The following is a 20,610-nucleotide window of genomic DNA, read 5'->3' as shown; positions in this document are numbered from 1 at the left end:
TTTAATATGCTGTAAGATATATAGTTTAATATGCTGTTAGATATATAGTTTAATATGCTGTTAGATATATAGTTTAATATGCTGTTAGATATATAGTTTAATATGCTGTTAGATATATAGTTTAATATGCTGTTAGATATATAGTTTAATATGCTGTATAGATATATAGTTTAATATGCTGTTAGATATAATATGCTGTTAAGATTTAATATGCTGTTAGATATATAGTTTAATATGCTGTAAGATATATAGTTTAATATGCTGTTAAGATATTAGATATATAGTTTAATATGCTGTTAGATATAGATATATAGTTTAATATGCTGTATGCTGTTAGATATATAGTTTAATATGCTGTTAGATATATAGTTTAATATGCTGTTAGATATATAGTTTAATATGCTGTTAGATATATAGTTTAATATGCTGTTAGATATATAGTTTAATATGTTTAATATGTTAGATATATAGTTTAATATGCTGTTAGATATATAGTTTAATATGCTGTTAGATATGTTAGTTTAATATAGTTTAATATGCTGTCTGCTGTTAGATATATAGTTTAATATGCTAGTTTAATATGCTGTTAGATATATAGTTTAATATGCTGTTAGATATATAGTTTAATATGCTGTTAGATATATAGTTTAATATGCTGTTAGATATATAGTTTAATATGCTGTTAGATATATAGTTTAATATGCTGTTAGATATATAGTTTAATATGCTGTTAGATATATAGTTTAATATGCTGTTAGATATATAGTTTAATATGCTGTTAGATATATAGTTTAATATGCTGTTAGATATATAGTTTAATATGCTGTTAGATATATAGTTTATATAGTTTAATATGCTGTTAGATATATAGTTTAATATGCTGTTAGATATATAGTTTAATATGCTGTAAGATATATAGTTTAATATGCTGTTAGATAGTTTATAGCTTTATAGTTTATGCTGTAAGATATATAGTTTAATATGCTGTAAGATATATAGTTTAATATGCTGTAAGATATATAGTTTAATATGCTGTTAGATATATAGTTTAATATGCTGTAAGATATATAGTTTAATATGCTGTTAAGATATAGTTTAATATGCTGTAAGATATATAGTTTAATATGCTGTAAGATAGTTTAATATGCTGTTTATAGTTTAATATGCTGTAAGATATATAGTTTAATATGCTAGTATAGATATAGTTTAATATGCTGTTAGATATATAGTTTAATATGCTGTAAGATATATAGTTTAATATGCTGTTAGATATATAGTTTAATATGCTGTTAGATATAGTTTAATATGCTGTTAGATATATAGTTTAATATGCTGTTAGATATATAGTTTAATATGCTGTAGATATATAGTTTAATATGCTGTTAGATATATAGTTTAATATGCTGTTAGATATATAGTTTAATATGCTGTTAGATATATAGTTTAATTGCTGTTAGATATATAGTTTAATATGCTGTAAGATATATAGTTTAATATGCTGTTAGATATATAGTTTAATATGCTGTTAGATATATAGTTTAATATGCTGTAGATATATAGTTTAATATGCTGTTAGATATATAGTTTAATATGCTGTTAGATATATAGTTTAATATGCTGTAAGATATATATAGTTTAATATGCTGTAGATATATAGTTTAATATGCTGTTAGATATATAGTTTAATATGCTGTTAGATATATAGTTTAATATGCTGTTAGATATATAGTTTAATATGCTGTTAGATATATAGTTTAATATGCTGTTAGATATATAGTTTAATATGCTGCTGTTTAGTTTAATATGCTGTTAGATATATAGTTTAATATGCTGTTAGATATATAGTTTAATATGCTGTTAGATATATAGTTTAATATGCTGTTAGATATATAGTTTAATATGCTGTTAGATATATAGTTTAATATGCTAGTTTAATATTGTAAGATATATGCTAGATATATAGTTTAATATGCTGTATAGATATATAGTTTAATATGCTGTTAGATAGTTTATAGTTTAATATGCTGTTAGATATATAGTTTAATATGCTGTTAGATATATAGTTTAATATGCTGTCTACTAGTAATATGCTGTCTGCTGTTAGATATATAGATATATAGTTTAATATGCTGTTAGATATATAGTTTAATATGCTGTAAGATATATAGTTTAATGCTGTCTGCTGTTAGATATATAGTTTAATATGCTGTTAGATATATAGTTTAATATGCTGTTAGATATATAGTTTAATATGCTGTTAGATATATAGTTTAATATGCTAGATATTAGATATATTTAATATGCTGTTAGATATATAGTTTAATATGCTGTTTAATATGTCTGCTGTTAGATATATAGTTTAATATGCTGTCTGCTGTTAGATATATAGTTTAATATGCTGTAAGATATATAGTTTAATATAGTTTAATATGCTTAGATATATAGTTTAATATGCTGTCTGCTGTTTATAATATGCTGTTAGATATATAGTTTAATATGCTGTTAGATATATAGTTTAATATGCTGTTAGATATATAGTTTAATATGCTGTTAGATATATAGTTTAATATGCTGTAAGATATATAGTTTATATGCTGTAGCTGTTAGATATATAGTTTAATATGCTGTTTCTGCTGTTAGATTAGTTTAATATATATAGTTTAATATGCTGTTAGATATATAGTTTAATATGCTGTTAGATATATAGTTTAATATGCTGTTAGATATATAGTTTAATATGCTGTTAGATATATAGTTTAATATGCTGTTAGATATATAGTTTAATATGTTAGATATATAGTTTAATATGCTGTTAGATATATAGTTTAATATGCTGTTAGATATATAGTTTAATATGCTGTTAGATATATAGTTTAATATGCTGTATGCTGTTAGATATATAGTTTAATATGCTGTTAGATATATAGTTTAATATGCTGTTAGTTTAATATATATAGTTTAATATGCTGTTAGATATATAGTTTAATATGCTGTAGATATATAGTTTAATATGCTGTTAGATATATAGTTTAATATGCTGTTAGATATATAGTTTAATATGCTGTTAGATATATAGTTTAATATGCTGTTAGATATATAGTTTAATATGCTGTTAGATATATAGTTTAATATGCTGTTAGATATATAGTTTAATATGCTGTTAGATATATAGTTTAATATGCTGTTAGATATATAGTTTAATATGCTGTTAGATATATAGTTTAATATGCTGTTAGATATATAGTTTAATATGCTGTGCTGTTAGATATATAGTTTAATATGCTGTTAGATATATAGTTTAATATGCTGTTAGTTAGATATATAGTTTAATATGCTGTTAGATATATAGTTTATAGTTTAATATGCTGTTAGATATATAGTTTAATATGCTGTTAGATATATAGTTTTTAGATATATAGCTGTTAGATATAGTTTAATATGCTGTAGTTTAATATGCTGTAAGATATATAGTTTAATATGCTGTTAGATATTAGATATATAGATTTAGTTTAATATGCTGTTAGATATATAGTTTAATATGCTGTCTGTTAGATATATAGTTTAATATGCTGTTAGATATATAGTTTAATATGCTGTTAGATATATAGTTTAATATGCTGTCTACTGTTAGATATATAGTTTAATATGCTGTCTGCTGTTAGATATATAGTTTAATATGCTGTTAGATATATAGTTTAATATGCTGTTAGATATATAGTTTAATATGCTGTTAGATATATAGTTTAATATGCTGTTAGATATATAGTTTAATATGCTGTTAGATATATAGTTTAATATGCTGTAAGATATATAGTTTAATATGCTGTAAGATATATAGTTTAATATGCTGTAAGATATATAGTTTAATATGCTGTAAGATATATAGTTTAATATAAGATATATAGTTTAATATGCTGTAAGATATATAGTTTAATATGCTGTTAGATATATAGTTTAATATGCTGTTAGATATATAGTTTAATATGCTGTTAGATATATAGTTCAATATGCTGCAAGATATATAGTTTAATATGCTGTTAGATATATAGTTTAATATGCTGTTAGATATAGTAGTTTAATATGCTGTTAGATATATAGTTTAATATGCTGTCTGCTGTTAGATATATAGTTTAATATAGTTTAATATGCTGTTAGATATATAGTTTAATATGCTGTTAGATATATAGTTTAATATGCTGTAGATATATATATATAGTTTAGATATATATGCTGTTGCTATAGATATATAGTTTAATATGCTGTTAGATATATAGTTTAATATGCTGTTAGATATATAGTTTAATATGCTGTTAGATATATAGTTTAATATGCTGTAGATATATAGTTTAATATGCTGTTAGATATATAGTTTAATATATGCTGTTAGATATATAGTTTAATATGCTGTTAGATATATAGTTTAATATGCTGTTAGATATATAGTTTAATATGCTGTTGATATATAGTTTAATAGATATATAGTTTAATATGCTGTTAGATATATAGTTTAATATGCTGTTAGATATATAGTTTAATATGCTGTTAGATATATAGTTTAATATGCTGTTAGATATATAGTTTAATAAGATATATGTTTAATATGCTGTTAGATATATAGTTTAATATGCTGTTAGATATATAGTTTAATATGCTGTTAGATATATAGTTTAATATGCTGTTAGTTTAATATATATAGTTTAATATGCTGTTAGATATATAGTTTAATATGCTGCTTAGATATATAGTTTAATATGCTGTTAGATATATAGTTTAATATGCTGTAAGATATATATATAGTTTATATAGTTTATGCTGTTAGATATATAGTTTAATATGCTGTTAGATATATAGTTTAATATGCTGTAAGATATATAGTTTAATATGCTGTTAGATATATAGTTTAATATGTTAGTTTAATATGCTGTTAGATATATAGTTTAATATGCTGTATGCTGTTAGATATATAGTTTAATATGCTGTTGCTGTTAGATATAGTTTAATATGCTGTTAGATATAGTTTAATATAGATATAGTTTAATATGCTGTTAGATATATAGTTTAATATGCTGTTAGATATATAGTTTAATATGCTGTTAGATATATAGTTTAATATGCTGTTAGATATAGTTTAATATGCTTAATATATAGTTTAATATGCTGTTAGATATATAGTTTAATATGCTGTAGATAGATATATAGTTTAATATGCTGTAAGATATATAGTTTAATATGCTGTTAGATATATAGTTTAATATGCTGTTAGATATATAGTTTAATATGCTGTTAGATATATAGTTTAATATGTCTGCTGTTAGATATATAGTTTAATATGCTGTTAGATATAGTTTAATATTTAATATGCTGTTAGATATATAGTTTAATATGCTGTTAGATATATAGTTTAATATGCTGTAAGATATATAGTTTAATATGCTGTTAGATATATAGTTTAATATGCTGTTAGATATAGTTTAATATGCTGTTAGATATATAGTTTAATATGCTGTTAGATATATAGTTTAATATGCTGTTAGATATATAGTTTAATATGCTGTTAGATATATAGTTTAATATGCTGTTAGATATATAGTTTAATATGCTGTTAGATATATAGTTTAATATGCTGTTAGATATATAGTTTAATATGCTGTTAGATATATAGTTTAATATGCTGTTAGATATATAGTTTAATATGCTGTTAGATATATAGTTTAATATGCTGTTAGATATATAGTTTAATATGCTTAAGATATATAGTTTAATATGCTGTTAGATATAGTTTAATATGCTGTTAGATATAGTTTAATATGCTGTCTGCTGTTAGTTTAATATGCTGTTAGATATATAGTTTAATATGCTGTTAGATATATAGTTTAATATGCTGTAAGATATATAGTTTAATATGCTGTTAGATATATAGTTTAATATGCTGTTAGATATATAGTTTAATATGCTGTTAGATATATAGTTTAATATGCTGTTAGATATATAGTTTAATATGCTGTTAGATATATAGTTTTAATATGCTGTTAGATATATAGTTTAATATGCTGTTAGATATATAGTTTAATATGTAAGATATATAGTTTAATATGCTGTTAGTTATATAGTTTAATATGCTGTTAGATATATAGTTTAATATGCTGTAAGATATATAGTTTAATATGCTGTTAGATATATAGTTTAATATGCTGTTAGATATATAGTTTAATATGCTGTTAGATATATAGTTTAATATGCTGCAAGATATAGTTTAATATGCTGTAAGATATATAGTTTAATATGCTGTTAGATATATAGTTTAATATGCTGTTAGATATAGTTTAATATATAGTTTAATATGCTGTTAGATATATAGTTTAATATGCTGTAAGATATATAGTTTAATATGCTGCTGTTAGATATATAATAGTTTAATATGCTGTTAGATATATAGTTTAATATGCTGTTAGATATATAGTTTAATATGCTGTTAGATATATAGTTTAATATGCTGTAAGATATATAGTTTAATATGCTGTTAGATATATAGTTTAATATGCTGTTAGATATATAGTTTAATATGCTGTTAGATATATAGTTTAATATGCTGTTAGATATATAGTTTAATATGCTGTTAGATATATAGTTTAATATGCTGTTAGATATAGTTTAATATGCTGTTAGATATATAGTTTAATATGCTGTTAGATATATAGTTTAATATGCTGTTAGATATATAGTTTAATATGCTAGATATATAGTTTAATATGCTGTAAGATATATAGTTTAATATGCTGTTAGATATATAGTTTAATATGCTGTTAGATATATAGTTTAATATGCTGTTAGATATATAGTTTAATATGCTGTTAGATATATAGTTTAATATGCTGTAAGATATATAGTTTAATATGCTGTAATATAGTTTAATATGCTGTAAGATATATAGTTTAATATGCTGTTAGATATATAGTTTAATATGCTGTTAGATATATAGTTTAATATGCTGTTAGATATATAGTTTAATATGCTGTAAGATATATAGTTTAATATGCTGTTAGATATATAGTTTAATATGCTGTAAGATATATATAGCTGTAAGATATAGTTTAATATGCTGTAAGATATATAGTTTAATATGCTGTAAGATATAGTTTATATGCTGTAAGATATAGTTTAATATGCTGTAAGATATAGTTTAATATGCTGTTAGATATAGTTTATATGTTTAATATGCTGTAAGATATATAGTTTAATATGCTGTTAGATATATAGTTTAATATGCTGTTAGATATATAGTTTAATATGCTGTTAAGATATATAGTTTAATATGCTGTAAGATATATAGATTAATATGCTGTCTACTGTTAGATATATAGTTTAATATGCTGTCTGCTGTTAGATATATAGTTTAATATGCTGTATAGTTTAATATGCTATAAGTTTAATATGCTGTTATATAGTTTAATATATGCTGTTAGATATATAGTTTAATATGCTGTAAGATATATAGTTTAATATGCTGTTAGATATATAGTTTAATATGCTGTCTGCTGTTAGATATATAGTTTAATATGCTGTTAGATATAGTTTAATATGCTGTAAGATATATAGTTTAATATGCTGTTAGATATATAGTTTAATATGCTGTTAGATATATAGTTTAATATGCTGTTAGATATATAGTTTAATATGCTGTTAGATATATAGTTTAATATGCTGTTAGATATATAGTTTAATATGCTGTTAGATATATAGTTTAATATGCTGTAAGATATATAGTTTAATATGCTGTTAGATATATAGTTTTTATATGTCTGCTGTTAGATATATAGTTTAATATGCTGTCTGCTGTTAGATATATAGTTTAATATGCTGTTAGATATAGTTTAATATGCTGTTAGATATATAGTTTAATATGCTGTTAGATATATAGTTTAATATGCTGTTAGATATATAGTTTAATATGCTGTAAGATATATAGTTTAATATGCTGTAAGATATATAGTTTAATATGCTGTTAGATATATAGTTTAATATGCTGTTAGATATATAGTTTAATATGCTGTAAGATATATAGTTTAATATGCTGTAAGATATATAGTTTAATATGCTGTTAGATATATAGTTTAATATGCTGTTAGATATATAGTTTAATATGCTGTAAGATATATAGTTTAATATGCTGTAAGATATATAGATTAATATGCTGTCTACTGTTAGATATATAGTGTAATATGCTGTCTGCTGTTAGATATATAGTTTAATATGCTGTAAGATATAGTTTAATATGCTGTTAGATATATAGTTTAATATGCTGTTAGATATATAGTTTAATATGCTGTTAGATATATAGTTTAATATGCTGTTAGATATAGTTTAATATGCTGTTAGATATAGTTTAATATGCTGTTAGATATATAGTTTAATATGCTGTTAGATATATAGTTTAATATGTGCTGTTAGATATATAGTTCTGTTAGATATATAGTTTAATATTTTAGAATATGTTTAATATGTTAGTATAGTTTAATATGCTGTTAGATATATAGTTTAATATGCTGTTAGATATAGTTTAATATGCTGTATGCTGTTAGATATATAGTTTAATATATGTATAGTTTAAATAAGATATATAGTTTAATATGCTGTTAGATATATAGTTTAATATGCTGTTAGATATAGTTTAATATGCTGTTAGATGTTTAATATGCTGTTAGATATAGTTTAATATGCTGTTAGATATATAGTTTAATAGTCTGCTGTTAGATATATAGTTTAATATGCTTTAGATATATAGTTTAATATGCTGTTAGATATATAGTTTAATATGCTGTTAGATATATAGTTTAATATGCTGTTAGATATATAGTTTAATATGCTGTTTAATATGCTGTTAGATATATAGTTTAATATGCTGTTAGATATATAGTTTAATATGCTGTTAGATATAGATATATAGTTTAATATGCTGTCTGCTGTTAGATATATAGTTTAATATGCTGTTAGATATATAGTTTAATATGCTGTTAGATATATAGTTTAATATGCTGTTAGATATATAGTTTAATATGCTGTCTGCTGTTAGATATATAGTTTAATATGCTGTTAGATATATAGTTTAATATGCTGTTAGATATATAGTTTAATATGCTGTTAGATATTAATAGTTTAGATATATAGTTTAATATGCTGTTAGATATATAGTTTAATATGCTGTAGATATATAGTTTAATATGCTGTAGATATATAGTTTAATATGCTGTTAGATATATAGTTTAATATGCTGTTAGATATATAGTTTAATATGCTGTTAGATATATAGTTTAATATGCTGTTAGATATATAGTTTAATATGCTGCTGTTAGATATATAGTTTAATATGCTGTTAGATATATAGTTTAATATGCTGTAAGATATATAGTTTAATATGCTGTTAGATATAGTTTAATATGCTGTTAGATATATAGTTTAATATGCTGTTAGATATATAGTTTAATATGCTGTAAGATATATAGTTTAATATGCTGTAAGATATATAGTTTAATATGCTGTAAGATATATAGTTTAATATGCTGTTAGATATATAGTTTAATATGCTGTTAGATATATAGTTTAATATGCTGTTAGATATATAGTTCAATATGCTGCAAGATATATAGTTTAATATGCTGTAAGATATAGTTTAATATGCTGTTAGATATAGTTTAATATGCTGTTAGATATAGTTTAATATGCTGTCTGCTGTTAGATATATAGTTTAATATGCTGTTAGATAGTTTAATATGCTGTTAGATATATAGTTTAATATGCTGTTAGATATAGTTTAATATGCTGTTAGATATATAGTTTAATATGCTGTTAGATATATAGTTTAATATGCTGTTAGATATATAGTTTAATATGCTGTTAGATATATAGTTTAATATGCTGTTAGATATATAGTTTAATATGCTGTAAGATATATAGTTTAATATGCTGTAAGATATATAGTTTAATATGCTGTAAGATATAGTTTAATATGCTGTAAGATATATAGTTTAATATGCTGTAAGATATATAGTTTAATATGCTGTAAGATATATAGTTTAATATGCTGTAAGATATATAGTTTAATATGCTGTAAGATATAGTTTAATATGCTGTAAGATATAGTTTAATATGCTGTAAGATATATAGTTTAATATGCTGTAAGATATAGTTTAATATGCTGTAAGATATAGTTTAATATGCTGTAAGATATAGTTTAATATGCTGTAAGATATAGTTTAATATGCTGTAGATATATAGTTTAATATGCTGTAAGATATATAGTTTAATATGCTGTTAGATATATAGTTTAATATGCTGTTAGATATATAGTTTAATATGCTGTTAAGATATATATAGATATATAGTTTAATATAGATTAATATGCTGTCTACTGTTAGATATATAGTGTAATATGCTGTCTGCTGTTAGATATATAGTTTAATATGCTGTAAAATATAGTTTAATATGCTGTAAGATATATAGTTTAATATGCTGTCTGCTGTTAGATATATAGTTTAATATGCTGTAAGATATATAGTTTAATATGCTGTAAGATATATAGTTTAATATGCTGTTAGATATATAGTTTAATATGCTGTCTGCTGTTAGATATATAGTTTAATATGCTGTTAGATATAGTTTAATATGCTGTAAGATATATAGTTTAATATGCTGTAAGATATATAGTGTAATATGCTGTTAGATATATAGTTTAATAGTTTATATATGCTTTAATATATATAGTTTAATATGCTGTAAGATATATAGTTTAATATGCTGTTAGATATATAGTTTAATATGCTGTTAGATATATAGTTTAATATGCTGTAAGATATATAGTTTAATATGCTGTTAGATATATAGTTTAATATGCTGTCTGCTGTTAGATATATAGTTTAATATGCTGTTAGATATATAGTTTAATATGCTGTTATAGTTTAATATATAGTTTAATATGCTGTTAGATATATAGTTTAATATGCTGTTAGATATATAGTTTAATATGCTGATATATAGTTTAATATGCTGTTAGATATATAGTTTAATATGCTGTAAGATATATAGTTTATATGCTGTAAGATATATAGTTTAATATGCTGTTAGATATATAGTTTAATATGCTGTAAGATATATAGTTTAATATGCTGTAAGATATATAGTTTAATATGCTGTTAGATATATAGTTTAATATGCTGTAAGATATATAGTTTAATATGCTGTTAGATATATAGTTTAATATGCTGTTAGATATATAGTTTAATATGCTGTTAGATATATAGTTTAATATGCTGTCTGCTGTTAGATATATAGTTTAATATGCTGTTAGATATATAGTTTAATATGCTGTAAGATATATAGTTTAATATATAGTTTAATATGCTGTTAGATATATAGTTTAATATGCTGTTAGATATATAGTTTAATATGCTTAAGATATATAGTTTAATATGCTGTTAGATATATAGTTTAATATGCTGTTAGATATATAGTTTAATATGCTGTCTGCTGTTAGATATATAGTTTAATATGCTGTTAGATATATAGTTTAATATGCTGTTAGATATATAGTTTAATATGCTGTTAGATATATAGTTTAATATGCTGTCTGCTGTTAGATATATAGTTTAATATGCTGTTAGATATATAGTTTAATATGCTGTTAGATATATAGTTTAATATGCTGTTAGATATATAGTTCAATATGCTGCAAGATATATAGTTTAATATGCTGTCTGCTGTTAGATATATAGTTTAATATGCTGTTAGATAGTTTAATATGCTGTTAGATATATAGTTTAATATGCTGTTAGATATAGTTTAATATGCTGTTAGATATATAGTTTAATATGCTGTTAGATATATAGTTTAATATGCTGTTAGATATATAGTTTAATATGCTGTTAGATATATAGTTTAATATGCTGTTAGATATATAGTTTAATATGCTGTTAGATATATAGTTTAATATAGATATATAGTTTAATATGCTGTAGATATATAGTTTAATATGCTGTTAGATATATAGTTTAATATGCTGTTAGATATATAGTTTAATATGCTGTTAGATATATAGTTTAATATGCTGTTAGATATATAGTTTAATATGCTGTTAGATATATAGTTTAATATGCTGTTAGATATATAGTTTAATATGCTGTAAGATATAGTTTAATATGCTGTTAGATATAGTTTAATATGCTGTTTAATATGCTGTTAGATATATAGTTTAATATGCTGTAAGATATATAGTTTAATATGCTGTTAGATATATAGTTTAATATGCTGTTAGATATATAGTTTAATATGCTGTAAGATATATAGTTTAATATGCTGTTAGATATATAGTTTTAATATGCTGTTAGATATATAGTTTAATATGCTGTTAGATATATAGTTTAATATGCTGTTAGATATATAGTTTAATATGCTGTTAGATATATAGTTTAATATGCTGTTAGATATATAGTTTAATATGCTGTTAGATATATAGTTTAATATGCTGTTAGATATATAGTTTAATATGCTGTTAGATATATAGTTTAATATGTTTATATATGTTTAATATGCTGTTAGATATATAGTTTAATATGCTGTTAGATATATAGTTTAATATGCTGTTAGATATATAGTTTAATATGCTGTTAGATATATAGTTTAATATGTCTGCTGTAAGATATATAGTTTAATATGCTGTTAGATATATAGTTTAATATGCTGTTAGATATATAGTTTATATAGATATTAGTTTAATATGCTGTTAGATATATAGTTTAATATGCTGTTAGATATATAGTTTAATATGCTGTTAGATATATAGTTTAATATGCTGTTAGATATATAGTTTAATATGCTGTTAGATATATAGTTTAATATGCTGTTAGATATATATATAGTTTAATATGCTGTTAGATATATAGTTTAATATGCTGTTAGATATATAGTTTAATATGCTGTTAGATATATAGTTTAATATGCTAGTTTAATATGCTGTTAGATATATAGTTTAATATGCTGTTAGATATATAGTTTAATATGCTGTAAGATATATAGTTTAATATGCTGTAAGATATATATAGTTTAATATGCTGTAAGATATATAGTTTAATATGCTGTTAGATATATAGTTTAATATGCTGTAAGATATATAGTTTAATATGCTGTAAGATATATAGTTTAATATGCTGTTAGATATATAGTTTAATATGCTGTATAGATATATAGTTTAATATGCTGTAAGATATATAGTTTAATATATATATAGTTTAATATGCTGTTAGATATAGTTTAATATGCTGTCTACTGTTAGATATATAGTTTAATATGCTGTTAGTTTAATATGCTGTTAGATATATAGTTTAATATGCTGTTAGATATAGTTTAATATGCTGTTAGATATATAGTTTAATATGCTGTAAGATATATAGTTTAATATGCTGTTAGATATATAGTTTAATATGCTGTTAGATATATAGTTTAATATGCTGCTAAGTTATATAGTTTAATATGCTGTTAGATATAGTTTAATATGCTGTAAGATATATGCTGTTAGATATATAGTTTAATATGCTGTCTGCTGTTAGATATATAGTTTAATATGCTGTTAGATATATAGTTTAATATGCTGTTAGATATAGTTTAATATGCTTTAATATATATAATATAGATATATTTAATATGCTGTTAGATATAGTTTAATATGCTGTTAGATATATAGTTTAATATGCTGTAAGATATATAGTTTAATATGCTGTTAGATATATAGTTTAATATGCTGTTAGATATATAGTTTAATATGCTGTTAGATATTTAGTTTAATATGCTGTCTACTGTTAGATATATAGTTTAATATGCTGTCTACTGTTAGATATTTAGTTTAATATGCTGTCTGCTGTTAGATATATAGTTTAATATGCTGTTAGATATAGTTTAATATGCTGTTAGATATAGTTTAATATGCTGTTAGATATATAGTTTAATATGCTGTTAGATATATAGTTTAATATGCTGTAAGATATATAGTTTAATATGCTGTAAGATATATAGTTTAATATGCTGTAAGATATATAGTTTAATATGCTGTAAGATATATAGTTTAATATGCTGTAAGATATATAGTTTAATATGCTGTAAGATATAGTTTAATATGCTGTTAGATATATAGTTTAATATGCTGTTAGATATATAGTTTAATATGCTGTAAGATATATAGTTTAATATGCTGTTAGATATATAGTTTAATATGCTGTCTGCTGTTAGATATATAGTTTAGTATGCTGTACGATATATAGTTTAATATGCTGTTAGATATATAGTTTAATATGCTGTAAGATATATAGTTTAATATGCTGTTAGATATATAGTTTAATATGCTGTTAGATATATAGTTTAATATGCTGTTAGATATATAGTTTAATATGCTGTTAGATATATAGTTTAATATGTAAGATATATAGTTTGTCTGCTGTTAGATATATAGTTTAATATGCTGTCTGCTGTTAGATATATAGTTTAATATAAGATATATAGTTTAATATGCTGTAAGATATATAGTGTAATATGCTGTTAGATATAGTTTAATATGCTGTCTGCTGTTAGATATATAGTTTAATATGCTGCTAGTTTAATATGCTGTTAGATATATAGTTTAATATGCTGTTAGATATATAGTTTAATATGCTGTAAGATATATAGTTTAATATGATATATAGTTTAATATGCTGTTAGATATATAGTTTAATATGCTGTTAGATATATAGTTTAATATGCTGTTAGATATATAGTTTAATATGCTGTCTGCTGTTAGATATATAGTTTAATATGCTGTAAGATATATAGTTTAATATGTTTAATATGCTGTTAGATATATAGTTTAATATGCTGTTAGATATATAGTTTAATATGCTGTTAGATATATAGTTTAATATGCTGTTAGATATATAGTTTAATATGTCTGTTAGATATATAGTTTAATATGCTGTTAGATATAGTTTAATATGCTGTAAGATATAGTTTAATATGCTGTAAGATATATAGTTTAATATGCTGTTTAATATGCTGATAGATATTAGTTTAATATGCTGTTAGATATATAGTTTAATATGCTGTAGATATAGTTTAATATGCTGTTAGATATATAGTTTAATATAGATAGTTTAATATGCTGTAAGATATATAGTTTAATATGCTGTCTGCTGTTAGATATATAGTTTAATATGCTGTTAGATATAGTTTAATATGCTGTTAGATATATAGTTTAATATGCTGTAAGATATAGTTTAATATGCTGTAAGATATATAGTTTAATATGCTGTTAGATATATAGTTTAATATGCTGTTAGATATATAGTTTAATATGCTGTAAGATTAATATGCTAGATATATAGTTTAATATGCTGTAAGATATATAGTTTAATATGCTGTTAGATATATAGTTTAATATGCTGTTAGATATATAGTTTAATATGCTGTTAGATATATAGTTTAATATGCTGTTAGATATATAGTTTAATATGCTGTAAGATATATAGTTTAATATGCTGTTAGATATATAGTTTAATATGCTGTTAGATATATAGTTTAATATGCTGTTAAGATATATAGTTTAATATGCTGTAAGATATATAGTTTAATATGCTGTAAGATATATAGTTTAATATGCTGTTAGATATATAGTTTAATATGCTGTTAGATATATAGTTTAATATGCTGTTAGATATATAGTTTAATATGCTGTTAGATATATAGTTTAATATGCTGTTAGATATATAGTTTAATATGCTGTTAGATATATAGTTTAATATGCTGTTAGATATATAGTTTAATATGCTGTAAGATATATAGTTTAATATGCTGTTAGATATATAGTTTAATATGCTGTTAGATATATAGTTTAATATGCTGTAAGATATATAGTTTAATATGCTGTTAGATATATAGTTTAATATGCTGTTAGATATATAGTTTAATATGCTGTTAGATATATAGTTTAATATGCTGTAAGATATATAGTTTAATATGCTGTTAGATATATAGTTTAATATGCTGTTAGATATATAGTTTAATATGCTGTTAGATATATAGTTTAATATGCTGTAAATATGTTTAATATGCTTAGATATATAGTGTAATATGCTGTAAGATATATAGTTTAATATGCTGTCTGCTGTAAGATATATAGTTTAATATGCTGTAAGATATATAGTGTAATATGCTGTTAGATATATAGTTTAATATGCTGCAAGATATATAGTGTAATATGCTGTTAGATATATAGTTTAATATGCTGTTAGATATATAGTTTAATATGCTGTAAGATATATAGTTTAATATGCTGTTAGATATATAGTTTAATATGCTGTTAGATATATAGTTTAATATGCTGTTAGATATATAGTTTAATATGCTGTCTGCTGTTAGATATATAGTTTAATATGCTGTAAGATATATAGTTTAATATGCTGTTAGATATATAGTTTAATATGCTGTTAGATATATAGTTTAATATGCTGTTAGATATATAGTTTAATATGCTCAAGATCTGCTGTTAGATATATAGTTTAATATGCTGTTAGATATATAGTTTAATATGCTGTTAGATATATAGTTTAATATGCTGTTAGATATATAGTTTAATATGCTGTTAGATATATAGTTTAATATGCTCCTATAGACAATATAGTACAATCATAATATGCTGTTAGATATATAGTTTAATATGCTGTAAGATATATAGTTTAATATGCTGTTAGATATATAGTTTAATATGCTGTAAGATATATAGTTTAATATGCTGTAAGATATATAGTTTAATATGCTGTCTGCTGTTAGATGTATAGTGTAATATGCTGTCTGCTGTTAGATGTATAGTGTAATATGCTGTCAATAGTGTCCATGTCCTGTGAGACTCACTTGTCGCTGGCACACACTCTGAAACAGCCCATCAGTTGCTCAGCAGCTTTTTCCAGCATGTCTCCCAGTTTGCCTTTTCCCTTCCTCAGGAGCTGCTGCTCTGCCTGGAAAATCATTCTACAAACATCAAACCCCTCCTACAGGACAATAATACTACAATCATCAACCCCTCCTATAGGACAATAATACTACAATGATCAAACCCCTCCTATAGGACAATAATACTACAATGATCAAACCCCTCCTATAGGACAATAATACTACAATCATCAAACCCCTCCTATAGGACAATAATACTACAATCATCAAATCATCCCTCCTATAGGACAATACTACTACAATCATCAAACCCCTCCTATAGGACAACCACAAATACTATACAATCATCAAACCCCTCCTATAGGACAATATACTACAATCATCAAACCCCTCCTATAGGACAATACTACTACAATCATCAAACCCCTCCTATAGGACAATAATACTACAATGATCAAAATACCACAATCATCCCCTCCTATAGGACAATAATACAATCATCTACTACAAATCATCAAACCCCTCCTATAGGACAATACTACTACAATCATCAAACCCCTCCTATAGGACAATACTACTACAATCATCAAACCCCTCCTATAGAACAATAATACTACAATCATCAAACCCCTCCTATAGGACAATACTACTACAATCATCAAACCCCTCCTATAGGACAATAATACCACAATCATCAAACCCCTCCTATAGGACAATACTACTACAATCATCAAACCTCTCCTATAGGACAATAATACCACAATCATCAAACCCCTCCTATAGGACAATACTACTACAATCATCAAACCCCTCCTATAGGACAATACTACTACAATCATCAAACCCCTCCTATAGGACAATACTACTACAATCATCAAACCCCTCCTATAGGACAATACTACTACAATCATCAAACCCCTCCTATAGGACAATAATACCACAATCATCAAACCCTCCTATAGGACAATAATACTACAATCATCAAACCCCTCCTTTAGGACATGACTTTTCCATCACTGGATCAGAAGCATTTTAGAGAACAATAGTTTATGTTCACTTACATTGTTGGCAAATATCCGCAGGTCCAGCGTGACAGCGAACATCACTGGCAAGGCCCTAAACAGCACATAGAGCAGTCATCCTACAGGTGTGTATATGTAGAATAGAAAAACACTAAGGCTAAATTGATCAAAAATGTAATTTTACATGCTTATCCTTACCAGTTCTCCTCTTTGTGAGATTGGAAGGCCCTCAAGAATGACGTAGAAAGTCAAGGACGAACCGCAGAGAAACCATGAAATAACAGTTTGGAAATGGACCAGTCGATAGCACAATATGTGCTTTTGCATATATCTTGTGTGTATGTATATATTTGTCAGGCAGGGATGGGGAGTGATGAGAATATGTATCCAAAGTAATCTCCAGAAATGCCAAAAGGATATTGGACCACCAACGTCTGACATTTGTACGCCTCAACAAAGTCGTGGTTGGACACTGCATAGGTGCACCTCAAGTGTGCTGCAACCATCTCATCGTACGGGACTTCCAGCACCTGTTGGCACTTCTCCTCTGGACTGGCGAGCTGCAGGCATACATACAGTCATGTTTCTAGAGCAAAACACAGAGGGTGTTATCTGAAGAGATACAAGTGTAACAACAGGTCAGCAGGACTTGAAGGCATGGAAGGTTCAGGCAGCCTGAATAGCCTCACCTGGAGACGTGGGTTAGCCACATGTGGGTGTTTGAATGACAGCAGTTCTGCACAAAAACTCCCCTCATGATTATCAATGGCCTCATACACCTGGGAACAGGTAAGCAACATGGTGTGAACTGAGCATGCGTGACTAGTGGTGACCATTGTGAACACAAAGAATAACTAAATGAAAGTTTGTGCTAAGGAAGAAGACTGCTAGCTATATGGGTTCACTTGATAACCTGTAAGATAAAATAGAAAAATGGCTACCTGTTGGAGATACTGGTTGATTGTTATGTGCGCCATTGCAGCCAGGGATGTGAACCTACGAAAAAGTTTAAATAATAAAACAGGTATTTAAGCAAATCCGCTAAGCGGCAAAAGCTCTGAATCTGACAACATAACTACTGTGCTATGGCTATTGGCAATTTATCCAGCTAGTTAACGTTACTAGTAGATTTGCTAAGAATTTAATTCAGTATCACGAGTGTGATGATTAAATTGGGATCAATATAATGTAACTTTTTTGTATCGTTTTAACTAACGTTAGCTAGGTAGCATGCATTCATTCATTAACTGTCAAGGACCGCTAGATTGTAGCTGATAATGATACATCAACGTGTAACTAACGTTAGCTAGCTAGTTTACATAGCCAGTGGTCCCCAATTATTTTCGGTTATTGTACCACCAACAAAATGTTATGTTGCTCTGCCCAGAGTACTGTACCCCCTCATGCGCATTTTACCAGTAAAAGCCTTTGGTCTCATGAGTCTTCTCAAGTATCCCCTGTAGATAAGCCAAGTAAGCCAGGGCTCCCTAGTACCTACCCCTGGTTGGTTGGGAACCACTGTACTAACCTAATGGCATAATTCCAATGTATCCGTCTATAGCTACCTGTTGTGGTTAAATTTATGTTTAAAATGTATTCGCGTCGTTGAGCTGTAGCTACACGAATCACTTCCGGGTCAAGGTATTCCTTCAGCCTTCAAAATAAAAGTCCCCCCACGTACTACAATAGTCTAGCTATAACTTTGTCGCCTCCCTGTGCTTATTAGAAGCTAGGCACAATGAAATCTCTGCTCTCGCAATCTCTCGCTCTCATACAACACACACACACACACACACACAGCGCCTCCGTGATCTATGATGTGTCTGGCCCTGTTGGAGGGAGTGTTTCACGCTACACTGTGTGATTAATGGACGAGTGAGAATGGGCTCTTAAAATAGAACCTGCAGAGTGCCGCTAGCCTTGTGTGTCTCTGTGTGTGTGTTCCTGTGTGTCCTGCAAACCTGTTCACAATGTTATGATATCACAGTGATTCTACCTTCCTTAGCTCAGCACGTGGCCCAGTCCCTCCCCCTCCACTCCCTCTAACCCCATCCACTCCCTCTAACCCCTCCACTGTCTATAACCCCCTCCACTGTCTCTAACCCCCTCCACTGTCTCTAACCCCATCCACTGTCTCAATCCCTCTAACCCTCCCTGTCCTAACCCCCTCCAATCTCTAACCCCCTCCACTCTCTCCATTCTCTATCATTCTGCAGCTCCTCTTCTCAGGTTGCTGAGGTATCACAGCAACATATTGGATCCCAGCCGGGGTATGGATTGCCGGCATGCCCTCTAAAGTGACTTTGGTATAGGCCATGAAGCCCGTGTGTGTGTGTGTGCGTGTGTGTCGGAGGGAGAGATGCTTCCCAATGGGAGCCTTGCAACATCCAGAGATGCCGACATAGCACAGCTAGAACAAGGACACTGTAGGTGACACTGCAGTAACTTCAGTTCTCTGAAAGACCTGTCAAAATCATAAATTTTAAATCTCTTTGCCCTCATAAAACAACAGTGCTGTCATTACATTCAAGAACATCTGCTTACTGTAGATTTCGCAGCTGTCCCCTCTGTTGCCTAGCAACCTGCTGCCCCTGTTTTGATGATGTCAAACTCAGGAGTCACATCA

General features: G+C 25.5%; 1 protein-coding gene across 1 annotated transcript in view; it reads right to left on the bottom strand.

The window, feature by feature from the left end:
- The window catches only part of pcid2 (PCI domain containing 2), a 31,012-nt gene extending 11,387 nt beyond the window's left edge, over positions 1–19,625 (bottom strand). Inside the window, 7 exon segments of the mRNA XM_065023632.1 lie at positions 16,924–17,027; positions 18,024–18,078; positions 18,183–18,224; positions 18,405–18,544; positions 18,674–18,763; positions 18,926–18,980; positions 19,401–19,625. Coding sequence (XP_064879704.1) covers positions 16,924–17,027; positions 18,024–18,078; positions 18,183–18,224; positions 18,405–18,544; positions 18,674–18,763; positions 18,926–18,961 — 467 coding nt within the window. The 5' untranslated portion in view covers positions 18,962–18,980; positions 19,401–19,625.
- Between the last annotated feature and the right edge of the window lie 985 nt (positions 19,626–20,610).

Source organism: Oncorhynchus nerka, linkage group LG2 (genome assembly GCF_034236695.1).
Source record: "Oncorhynchus nerka isolate Pitt River linkage group LG2, Oner_Uvic_2.0, whole genome shotgun sequence".
In the NCBI taxonomy this organism is placed as follows: Eukaryota; Metazoa; Chordata; class Actinopteri; order Salmoniformes; family Salmonidae; genus Oncorhynchus; species Oncorhynchus nerka.
The sequence above is the reverse complement of the archived record's forward strand: the minus strand, read 5'-3'. Positions and strand labels throughout refer to the sequence as shown.